We start from the raw sequence: 11,846 nt of genomic DNA on the forward strand, positions 1-11,846 counted from the left end.
TTTTTTTTTTTTTGAGTGGCCCTAATCCTCTTCCGTATGTTCTTGAAGGCCTCTGTGTTCGCCAACTTAAATGAATTATCACCCGTCTGGTGGAGTCGACGACAAGCAGCTGAGGTGCTTCGGCCTTTTGGTTCAGGTCTGTCAGTGCAGCAACGCTTCTATAAAACCTGCAGAGGGGGTCAAGTACTGGAGATGGAGACCCCTGTACTACAGGCGGGGAAACTACTACTGGTCGTAAATCCACAGAGAAAACCTGAATTATATAATCTCACAGTCTTTTAGCTTCTCAGTCCCTTTTGTTCGTAAGTCCAACCGTTTTTTCTTCGTTGGCGCCTGCCAGCTTGTGGTTGTCCATCCACTTCCTGTACTTGGCCTTGCTTTTCTTGTAGCCGAACCTGGCTATGTCCACCATGAACACCCAGGCCAGCAGGTACATGACCACGCCGCCGAGCTTCATTATCAGCAACGTCCTGGGCGAGGTGAGCTCGCAGTAGAACATGACCGTCCCCACGCCGACGCGCACCGTGGCGAACAGCAGGATGAAGAGCAGGTCCACGGCGTCTCCCAGCAGGCTGTCGTAGAGGCCCAGCCGGCGGAGGAACCAGCGCGTCTGCAGCAGGGGGTTGGTGAGCTCGCTGCCAAAGATGACGCCGCAGGTTTCGCAGCCCGACACGCCCATCAGCAGCGCCAGGAGGATGCCGGAGATGCTGGCGGCGTGGTGCGCCAGCATGACGGGGCCCTCGCTCCGGTAGCACACGCACCAACCCATGTCGAAGAAGAAGTAGCCGAGGCAGACGGCCAAGGCGAATACCTGGAGCTCGGTGTTTTCTGTGCCTGCAGAGAGGAGAGAAACATCCTGTGTTAAACACAACAAATCCTTTAAGGCTGAGATACAGTCATCATGTTTGTTCAAAACAATTAAACGGAGGTTCATTTTTCTATTTTGGGTTGTGTGGAGCTGGGATGAGCAGTCAGTATCTTAACCTGCTGTCAAACTAAAGGCCCATTCATACCTCACGTAAAAGACGGATATGTGTGGAGTGTTTCGTACGTTCTAACCGTCGATTTCGTCCGTATTTTGACGCGAAAATTGGGAGCTTACGATTACGGACGAAACGGATCAATACGGAGCAATACTACCGGAAACAGTGGGGGCGCTATTGAGTTTGTAGTACAAAATGTCAACAAAATCACGAAGAAGGTTAGAATTCTGGGCTTTAAACAATGGCGGGTTTTGAGGAACGACTTTCGGAGATTGTCCGCAACTACCCACACATATATGATGTGTCATGTCCGGGGCACAGGGACAAACAAAAAGTCATGAATAGCTTTCAGGAAATCGCGGAGGCGGCCATGACAGGGGATGTCGTAAAGTCCAAGTGGGCCGCAATTAGGGAGCGCCCAGCACTGCCACCTACAGGAAATATTGGTTATTGCACACCTCAACGGACGGAGGTATGAATGAGTCAACGGATAGAACGTACGGACAGAAATACGGACGTGTAGACCAAACGTAGGGTATGAATGGGCCTTAATACCTAACCTGACGCCGGCAGATAGATTTGCTCCGCATATCCATCTGGAAACCTTCCGTTGAAGTAATTTTGGGAAGGGGCGAAAATACTGGTTAGCTGATTGGCCTATGTTGGTGATAGTCAAGCCAAATAAACCAATCAGATCAACGAAGCATATGACGTACTCGTCAACATGCTTCACAACCACAAGCCAAGCTACTCTTGCTGCTGCAGGTAAAGGCTCATTAGCTCAGCAAAGAAATACTCTGTAATTCCGATAAAACTTGCTTGATAGCCACGCTAACGCTAGTTTCATCGGCTGAAGCCGCCATGTTCTTTAGACTGAACTGTCGCTCCTCGTTGCGTCACACCTCAACCCGCCTCAAAGCCAACGCTGATTGGACGTTCGTTTGGTGAACGGCTCCAAATTTTCTTTAACGGAGAGTAGCCAGACTGATCTGCGAGTAAAACCTTGAAAGCTCGCGAGATCAGGATGGTCTCACGAGGCTACTTAATACCCCCATCGCAGCAAATGGGGGAAAAAGCATGTTAGACGTCTTTGCATGCCATTATATATATATATTTTTTACTTTTTTATCTCACAAAACTGTCGTATGCAAACATGTGTAACATTCCAGCATTGCTCCAGTTCACACGTTGCATCCTTGTTACTTCTCATCTAAACAAGCATTCATTTAAATGGTGAGACTTAGCAGTTGAAAAATATGTAATTAAACCTTTTTATATGTGGTGCAAGTATACTGAAAAAAAACAACTCACATCTCATAAATATACCCTTCTCCAAATTCAACAAACTACATAAATAAACAAAAAACTGCAATAAAATAGAGACAATGGTACAAAGAGGAGGAGAATACAAACATGAAGTATGTGATATGTACATAGAGGTGTCAGCTAGATTATAAATCTAACTTTTGGTTTCTGTTTAGATTCAACGGTCTCCAACTTAAGCTGTAATTTTTTTTTTTTCATAATCTAGACCTTTTAAATTTTATCTCTCCATTGAGTGATTTTGGGAGGATTCGGTCTCACCCATGTAGATATAATACCTTTGATGGCCGTCAGAAGTAAAATTCTCTGTATTTATAATCTTTGTCTACTATATCCCTGGCCACTATTCCCAGTATGTGCACCAGTCCAAATTCACACCAATCCCCAGAACACTCTTTATATCTATTTGCACATATTTCAACAACTCCATGGCTTTGTAAGAATCCCAAAATATGTGGGTTCCTCCACTGTTCCTCTAACAAAAATGAGATGTCCTACCAAATTTTGAGGAGATGAACGTGGCGCTAAAATAACACAATTTTTCTTTCCAATCAAACTCCCTGTGCGTTATTTTTTAAAACTGAAATGTCTAAGCTTTGCTTTCTAGTCGCTGTTAGCTTAACATTACACGGAGAACTTGAGCCTGATCCTCCAAACTTAAATTACTCCAACTATCATCTACTGACAGCAGGGTCTGAAATTAACGCCAAATGCTAATTTTTCCGTTTGGCGAGTATATTTCAGAGGGCTAGCTGCCACATAACGAGTAAATGTTTGCACCAAATAAATCGTGTTTTGCAGTCGTCATGTGGGTGGATGCTTCTTTATGTTCGTATGACAACAAACGTACACAAAGACTCGCACGTGAAAACGACAGCAACTACGTCCTGTCCGTTTGCTAACAGCTAGCGTTTAGCTCAGGCTAATTACGTAGCGGGATTATGTGGAGATCTTTAGCAGGAGTCAATCAGAATTATTATTTTGGCCGGTAAAAAATATGCCTAGCGGGTTGATTCTTACATCTACTGACCAACATGGCCGGTGAATTTCAGGAAGTTAATTTCGGAAACTGACTGCAAGTGAGATACTGTTTGCTCATTGCTATTCCAGATAACCCCACTAGAAAAAACAAATGTTAGATGTTTATTAAACAGAAACAATCCTTGACTGAAGTGAATGCTAGATTTGCAGGATTCTAATGTAATCTGTTTCTGTAGATATGAAGAACCTAAAGGTTTTAGGTTTGACATATAGCTCTACCTCTTATCCTTGGCAAATGCTTTTAAGACATAAACAGATAAATCTGATTAAATTATGCATGATGTAGTGTAGGAACCTGAATTAATACTAAACATCAGTGGCTTGCCGCCAGTATTCTCGGGTCTACCATCAAACTTATCTTTGAATGTGTTGTTTCTCCTGCATAGAGTTTCTGCAGATTCATGTAAAATTAGCAGCTGGAATTTTTTTAATTTAATTTTTTTAAAAGCCTTTCAAAACAAATTCATCTTGTCTTGCTTTGACCAAATGTCTGCCATGTTTGTATGGAGCTAAAACAATGACAGATTGCAGCGACGTTGAAAAGAGATTTGGCATTGTTGTCAAATCAAACACTGAAAAATCAAACATTGAAAAATAAAACATTGAAAAATTAAACATTGAAAAATCACTTGCAATGACATAGAAAAGGAGATTTGGCTTTAGAAAATTAGACATGGAAAAGTCAAGCATTGTTAGAAAGTAAAAAACATGATGATATTCTTATTTTATGCTGCAGCTTTTATTGAATTAGATATTTTCAGTCTCACTACAAGCTGGTGCTGTTTTGCCGTCGGGGGCGGGGCTAAACTGAAGGCCCCTTCATGGACCCTCCGTTTTTCTGAGACTCCTCGTCATCTACTTGCTGTGAACTTATGGAAAGCTCCGGTCAAGTACTGCTGCTCGACCACAGGAAAGGGTTTTATTTTCATTAATATTATGTTCATTAGCTTATACAGATAATGGTTGTAGTGACATGGAGATAAACCAGTGACAGCAGGTAGATGATGAGTAGCCTACCGGAAAAACGGAGCGTCCGTGAAGGTGCCATTAGTTTAGTCACGCCCCCTACGACAAAACAGCGCCAGCTTGTAGTGACATCATAGCTGAAAACATCTCTCATTGAATAAAACTGCAGCATAAAATGAGAATATCATCATCATCAAAATTTTTACTGTCTAACAATGTTTGACTTTTTAATGCCAGATCTCTTTTTCGGTGCCATTTCGAGTGATTTTTCAACGTTTAATTTGTTAAATGTTTGATTTTTCAATGCCAAATCTCTTTTTCGATGCCATTTCGAGTGATTTTTCAACGTTTAATTTGTTCAATGTTTGATTTTTCAATGCCAGATCTCTTTACTGGCATTAAAACTTTACTGACTTTTTAATGTCGCTGAGCGCTGTTTTGGCTCCATGTGTTTGCCGCCAAACTGAGGCGCCCTGATGGATTCTGTGTTTTCGCGCGGCTGACCTGCATGTGTGAAGGGCCAGGGACCGTCGACAAACACGACGTACGCCGTCAGCAGCACTATGAGGACCCCGTGGGTCAAAGTGACCAGGCGACAGTTCCACTCGGGCCCTCGCTGAGAGAAGGCGAAGCAGAACAACAGGTAGAGACACAGCCAGCCAATCAGGCTGCAGATCACCTCCAACGCAGGCATGGCGGTGCGGAAGGACGGAGGACGCTGACTGGACATGGACAAAGATCAGCGTTAGTGTTTTAGCACCTGCTGTCACTTTTAAAGAAAAGATGTTGAACACTTTTAATGCAACCTTTAATCTGTCACAATATAACTACTTTTTTTGAGGGAAGTTTTAAGTATGCTTTCAGAATCAATGTCTAAATGTTTTTGGGGGAAATGCACCAAGTTATATAAATTAAATACATAGCATTACATTTTGTCTCCATTTGTCCAAATGCCGTTTTTAGAAATCATGATTACGTTTAACAATCTTTTACTAAAAATGAAAATAACCATAGATTGCCTTTTGGAAACTACGGTTTCTTGCAAAGTTTGAACCTTTTTATAGTAATAAGCATTTTGTCACATTACAACCACCAACCATGACATGAAATGGTGCTTCAGTGGGACGAGGAAGTAGAAATGACACACGGTTTTCAAAGGTTTTTACAAATGAAAACCTGAAATGGCAAAATAGTGCAGTTAATCTCAGTGTTGATGCAGATGTTCTTTGAAGGAGAACAAGCGGCATCATAGGAACCCAGCAGACGGGTCAGGGAGAAAGTTCTGGTCCAGTTTAAACCAGGGTCCGGTTCTACAACAACATCCCAGAGCTCTGATCCATCCATCATGTGGACCTGGAGAGAGGATGGACCTCCTGCAGACCCACCAGGACATGGACGTCCACCTGGACTGACAGGCTGGACCAGGAGAGCTTTAATCAGAGAAGCAGGAGGACCATGGTGGCTCTGGAGGAGCTGCAGAGATCAGGATGACTAATAGTTGACCAGAAAGAATAGAAACTACATTAAACACAAACAAGTCCTGTTCACAGTTTCTTAAATGCCGTGTAGAAAACACAGGAAGAACCTGAGGAAGAAGGTGTTCTGGTCAAATGAGGCTAACCTGGGCTCTTTAGCCTGTGTGACAACAAACTAGCACTGATGATGACACATGGTGGTGGCAGCATCATGCTGTGGGCATGTTCCCGTACAGCAGGAACAGCAAAGCTGGGCACGTTTTGGCCGATCCAGGAAGTTAAACCTGCTAGTTGCTGTGAAAGATTTTAACTGGGGCCGAGGGAAACCTTCCAGAAGAACAACAACTCCAAACGTGCAAACAGAGCTACTGTGGAACGATTCAGATTAAACCAAAAAAATAAAAATAAAAAAACAAAACAACTGGACTTTTTTCTGAAGTTTGAAGACGTTTCGCTTCCCATCCAGAAAGCTTTCTCAATTCAAATGTCTGGAATAGTGTGGAGCTCCAAGCTTTATAGTACTGCCCATCAAAGTCCTATGCTGGTGAAGATTCTCAGTCATCGAGGTCATGGTCATTCCAAATAAAGGAAAAACAAAGAAACTGGACTTGTTTTCCGTGTTTTCCGACTTGTTTTCAATTTTGGTCCTCTTTTGAGGACCAAAATGTTCACATTTTGAACAAAGAAGACAGATGGTTTGAAGGAAGGAAGCCATCTACGTTAAGAGAGAAAAAACAACTTTAAACAGAGAAGGAGGCCTTAGGTTCCGACTCTCAAAAACTTACAACACAGCTATAGGATTAATTCCAGCCAATCATCACCTCAATTCTCACCCTCATATGGGTGATCAAAACATTGTTCCTTTAAACCAGGCCAATAACGACCCTAACGAGTCCTCGTTACAGAGGAGTGGACCGGTTTCGGTTCAGTCTGCTGGCTTAATGTCTTTAACGACCGCCCATTACTAAGGGGTGGACCTGTTTCGATTGAATTTGCATGTTATCTAAGCCATTACAAGGCCTTTGTTTGGGCAGTAGTATAAAGCTTGTTACTGCACATTACTCTAGACTTTTTGAATTGAGAAAGCTTCCTGGAGAGGAAGCGAAACGTCTTCAACTACGGAAAACAAGTCCAGTTGCTTTGTTTTTTTCCTTTTTTTGGAATAACATCAAAGGCCTTGTTATGGTTTAGATAATATGCAAATTAACCCAAACTGGTCCACTACTTAGTAATGAGGAGTCGTTAGGGTCATTATTGGTCTGGTTTACAGGTGATATGTTGTGATCACCTGCGTGGAGGTGAGGATTGAGGTGAAAACTGGAGGAATCAAACCTGTTGCTGTGTTGTAAGTTTTTTGAAAGTTGAAACCTGAGTCCTCCTCCTCTGTTTAAAGTTGTTTTTTCTCTCTTAACGTAAACGGATGACTGAGAATCTTCACCAGCAGATTCAGATTGAAGGATATTCCTGTGGTCAAGCGGCCTCGTCCACGTCCAGACCTAAATCCAGCTGTGAATCTGTGGCAAAGACTTGAAAATTGATGTTTACAGACCCTCTCCTTTCAATCTGACAGAGCCTGGGCTACTTTAGTAAAGAAAATATCCGTCTGTAGCTGCGAAGAAGCTGTTGGAGACGTCACTGCTGCAAAAGGAGGCTCTGCAAAGCAGTGAATCAGGGCGACTGAATACTTTTGCACGCAACATTTTTAGACTTTTTGAAACCGTGTACAATTTTGCTTCCACTCATGTATGAGTCTGTTGCATACTTTGTGTTTTGTAGTTATGACATGACAAAACGTGGAAAGGTTCACACAGTTGCAGAGGTGCTGCATGTATTAATGCAGATTTTTGGCCAAAAAGGTAAATAATTCCTTTAATGTGTTAACACAATGCAAATATGTATTAATAATGACTATATATGAGTACGGTTATTGTTGAAAGCAGCTAAGATATGTTACACTTAAAACTGGCTTTATGCAGACTTTTCAGACATATTTCCTAATGTTTTTGAGCCCAAAGCGTTTTTATTTTAACAGATAAGTGTCGTGTCTCTGACGGTGTGACTCACCTTAACTCGCCGTGCTCTCACTTCTCCTTAGGTTCATGCTGATCTGAGTTTTCCTCAGGTGTCCTCAGCCTGCATCCTCGTTCCTGCTCCATAGAGGCATAACAATAACGACTCGACCAGCAGGTTTCAACCAGACGCACACTCAGTCTGCTAAGTTAGCAGAAATGCCGTGTGCAGGCCCCCGTGGACGGACAGTATATCCTGAACCCCTCCCTCTGGATCTCACAGTTCATCCTCTTAAAGGATTAGAGCCTCTACTTCTCGGCGGATACCTGCTTTTAGGACGGGGCGGGTTGGTACGTTGTGATGGTGCTCATTCAGCAAACCAATCTTCCCCAGGAAGAGTCCTGGATCAAAAAATAAGTCAGAGTCCCGACCAACACTGAGGAAACGGATCATATCAAAACCAACTCTGGTTGGTAGATCTCAAAGCATAGATCTCTAAATTTCCTCTAAAGCATTAAATGGCCTTTGGCTGCAATACATTTTCTGAGTTACCTCTACACCAGGGGTGTCAAACTCATTTTGGTTGAGGGGCCGCATTCAGCTTAATCTGATCTCAAGAGGGCCACACGAGTAAACTCATTGCAAGATTAAATAGAACTAATAAAAGTGGACTTGTTGATTTTTGTATTAAATGAATTTCACTTTTACACAATATATTATGAGTAACCTCAGCGTTTTTAAGAAAAGTAAACAATACTTTTACTCAGTTAAACATTTACTTAAGTGCATTATGCATAAGAACTGATCACAGTGATTGTACAATGTTGAAAAACATTTATTCACATTTTTTGGAACTTAAAAACGCTGTCCTGCATGACAAAATACATCAAACAGATAAAAATTAAGAAATTATTTAAAATCAATTTTCCGCATCTGAAGCTCAGTGCTACCATCTGATGATTAAAACACAGCGCCCCCCGTGGACAATATAGGAACTGCAGATTTTCAATTAAACAAAGTACATGTTTTTTTCAATAATTGTTTTATCATTCTCTTCCTTTTATCTCCTCTTTCTTTCACTTTTTCTTTTCTCCTTCCTGTTCTTCCTTTCCTCTCCTACTTTCCCATTGTAGTGTCCATATCATTTGAGATAATCCCCACATGAATCATAATAAAACTATTCAAATTCATAAATCAGGCGGAGCACTATGGCAAAAGCAGTACTGCTCCACTTGTGAAAGTCAAATCTGATGAGCTCTTTTTGGCATTAAGACAACAATTCTTATTGCCACATTGCCAAACAGGACACTGGATAAAAATTAAATAAATAAAAATTATTATTTTTTTTGAATAATGATAATGTATTTAGCCACCGGGCCGGACAAAATTGTTCGGCGGGCCTGAACTGGCCCACGGGCCGTATGTTTGACACCCCTGCTCTACAAGTAGGAACCATGTAGACCCCTCTGGTCTTCAAAGTTCCCGGTACCAGAACTAAACGAGGTGAGGCAGCACTGAGCCGCCACCGTCCTCGGCTCTGAAACAAACTCCCTGGAAACCTGAGATGTGCAGAAACTGCTGGTTCCTTTATACCAGGAGGGAAAATATTTGACGAAATCATGAGGCTGACAATTAAATGCCCTCTTGAACATTCTTTGCTTTTTATTCTTTTTAAAGACGAAAGGTTTTTATCGTTTTGGATTGCCTTGAGTGTGACTGGCGCCATTTGGCTTAACCTGCCTTGCCTCACACTCTCTGCTCTGATTCATCCTAAAAGGCCGTCTGGGTCTGCGGGCCAACCAAACCTGCTCACCCACGTCTTTATGGACTTTGCTTTGTGTTCTGATGTGCAGTCGTGGTGTCAGAGGAAGGGGCAAACTGTTCATACAAATGACCCAAAAGGTTTTGGTCTGCAGCCCAACACCTTAAACCCGTCTGGCACCAAACTGCACAAAAGGAAGTCCTATTCTATACGAACCCAGACTCATCCTAGACAGAGAGGGACAATTTGTCCCTACGGAGAACACGTCTAGAGTCCACTAGATACTTTCATGCACCTGATGCTTTGTGTTGCTCTTTGTGATGCGATGCTTAGTGAGTCCAAAGAGCTGCAGGGGGAGAGTTAGGGCTGCACAATAAATTGCAACTTTATCGTTATCACAATATCTCAATATCTCAATATCTCAATGTGCATAAGGCAAAGAACTGACTGCAGTGCAATAAATGTTAATTCAATTCAATTCAGTTTTATTTATATTGCGCCAATTCATGATACATGTCACCTCAAGGCTCTTTCCAAAGTCATCTCCATCAGATCCTCCAGGTTGGTCAGAAAGTTTCCTCTCTAGGGAAACCCAGCAGGTTGCATCAAGGCTCTCCTTTAATTTGTTCTGCATTTATCACAAAGTATATTGTTATTGAAACATTTACAAATATAATCGCATATCACAATGTTTCCTAATGTGGTGCAGAGTGATGTGCAGCTTCTCAGCATGCTTCTTCAGCTGCAGCGTGACGGACAACAAGGTCCTGCAGGACAGTCATGGGAGCCCGAGCTGTAAAGATGCTACATTGCTGCTAAGATTATACATTTTTTATATTTTTACACTTGTTGTGAAAGAGCCCTAAAAATGTTTGGGAAGTTCACAATAGATTGATTTAGTTAGTGATAATTTAAAAACGTCTTTTAGATATTTTGGTGACTCAGAGCAGGTGAATTGGATTTGAGCACTCAAAAATATCTATAATCTAATAAGGATTTTATAAGAAGTTTAATTTTTTTTGGGATATTTCTGTTCCAATAAACATTCTTATTTGTATTTGGATGCTTTTTTGTTTATTTTGCCATTTTTTTATGATTTGATTCTTACTGTTTATTTGTCATGGTGTACTGTGGAACCAAGAAGAAATTAAACAGTGTCATGTTGCAATGATTTCTGGGACTTTGATCACCTGATGTCAACAGCATACGCTTTTTTCTTCTCTGAATATGAGTAATTTTTAGGCCTTTTCTGCTTGTCAAGGGTCATTTATCCTGAAACAACCAGAGCAAACATAAACAACTATACTTAATGGGAAAATACACTCAGATGCCCCCCTGGAGGAGTTTCTGCCTGACCTGTTGACAGACTTTAAGTAGCCTCTATCTCCATGGGTGGCGTCCTTCCATGCACAGACAGCTGCAGCATCAGGTGACTCAGGTGAGGAGCTTCAGCCTGACTCACCTGGCACCTCAGCCAGCCTCTGTTGATGTAGGCCGATGAGCCGTGAGGTGAAGGTCAGACGCTCACCTGACCGACTGTCCTGCAGCATTAACTAGTTTCCAGATCAGCTCTAATCCGGCACGAGAGCACATTAGGTTGATTCTGCAGAGTGGAAGCGAACGCAGGTGTGCTTCTCTAGTCTTATTCTGTGCTGCAAAAATGTTTTTCGAAAAGGAAAACATTTAATGTAAGAAAATAGATGCACACACATAATTTACAATTTTACTTGGAAGTGTAGAAGATGTAAAATCCTGATCAGGTTAAAAATAATTTGCTTTCACTTTGGTCTTCATTCATGCTTGTTGCTTTTGTGCTCAATTGTGGAGGTTTCTATCGTTATGCTTAAACTTTGCATCCTGTTGGAACGCTTTCCATTTTTTTTATTATTATCGCCATACATCAACTTTTTTGTTTTTCATTTTCTTATATGTTGCCCCTCTCTGCTCACAGGTTTATCTAATAATTTCTTTATTTGTTGGTTATTTCTGCTTTTGTATGCAGGGAGCTTCAAATTGCATTTACAGGCATTTTTAATCTTATTTTGGCAGTAGTTGTGCGTTATTTCCCTTATATTATTTATTTGTGTTATTTTCTGTTATTGGGATGTTGATATGAACTTGATTTTACTTTTATTTTACACACTGATTGGTTCAACAACATTTTATAGCCCAGTTCTGGGATTTATTTAACAACAACAATAATAAAACTATTATTTATACTCTTGACTATGGATTTGACGTTAGTAATGTCAAATCCAGAGACGTGCCGTTGGTTACTCCCCTCCA

General features: G+C 41.5%; 1 protein-coding gene across 1 annotated transcript; it reads right to left on the reverse strand.

The window, feature by feature from the left end:
• Positions 1-8,068, reverse strand: tlcd5b (TLC domain containing 5b). The gene is made up of 3 exons (XM_012864245.3): positions 7,853-8,068; positions 4,818-5,035; positions 1-834 (listed from the first exon to the last, which is right to left on the reverse strand). The coding sequence occupies exons 2-3, from the start codon at positions 5,005-5,007 to the stop codon at positions 287-289; spliced, it is 738 nt and encodes a 245-aa protein (XP_012719699.2). The 5' UTR covers positions 5,008-5,035; positions 7,853-8,068; the 3' UTR covers positions 1-286.
• Between the last annotated feature and the right edge of the window lie 3,778 nt (positions 8,069-11,846).

The sequence above is a fragment of the Fundulus heteroclitus genome, chromosome 11, assembly GCF_011125445.2.
Source record: "Fundulus heteroclitus isolate FHET01 chromosome 11, MU-UCD_Fhet_4.1, whole genome shotgun sequence".
Classification (NCBI taxonomy): domain Eukaryota; kingdom Metazoa; phylum Chordata; class Actinopteri; order Cyprinodontiformes; family Fundulidae; genus Fundulus; species Fundulus heteroclitus.

Coding starts and splice junctions, on each gene's coding strand:
- tlcd5b (XM_012864245.3), bottom strand. CDS start 5,007: ATGCCTGCGTTGGAGGTGATCTGCAGCCTGATTGGCTGGCTGTGTCTC. Junction 835..4,817: donor CTGGCCCTTCACACATGCAG/GTCAGCCGCGCG, acceptor TCCTCTCTGCAG/GCACAGAAAACACCGAGCTC.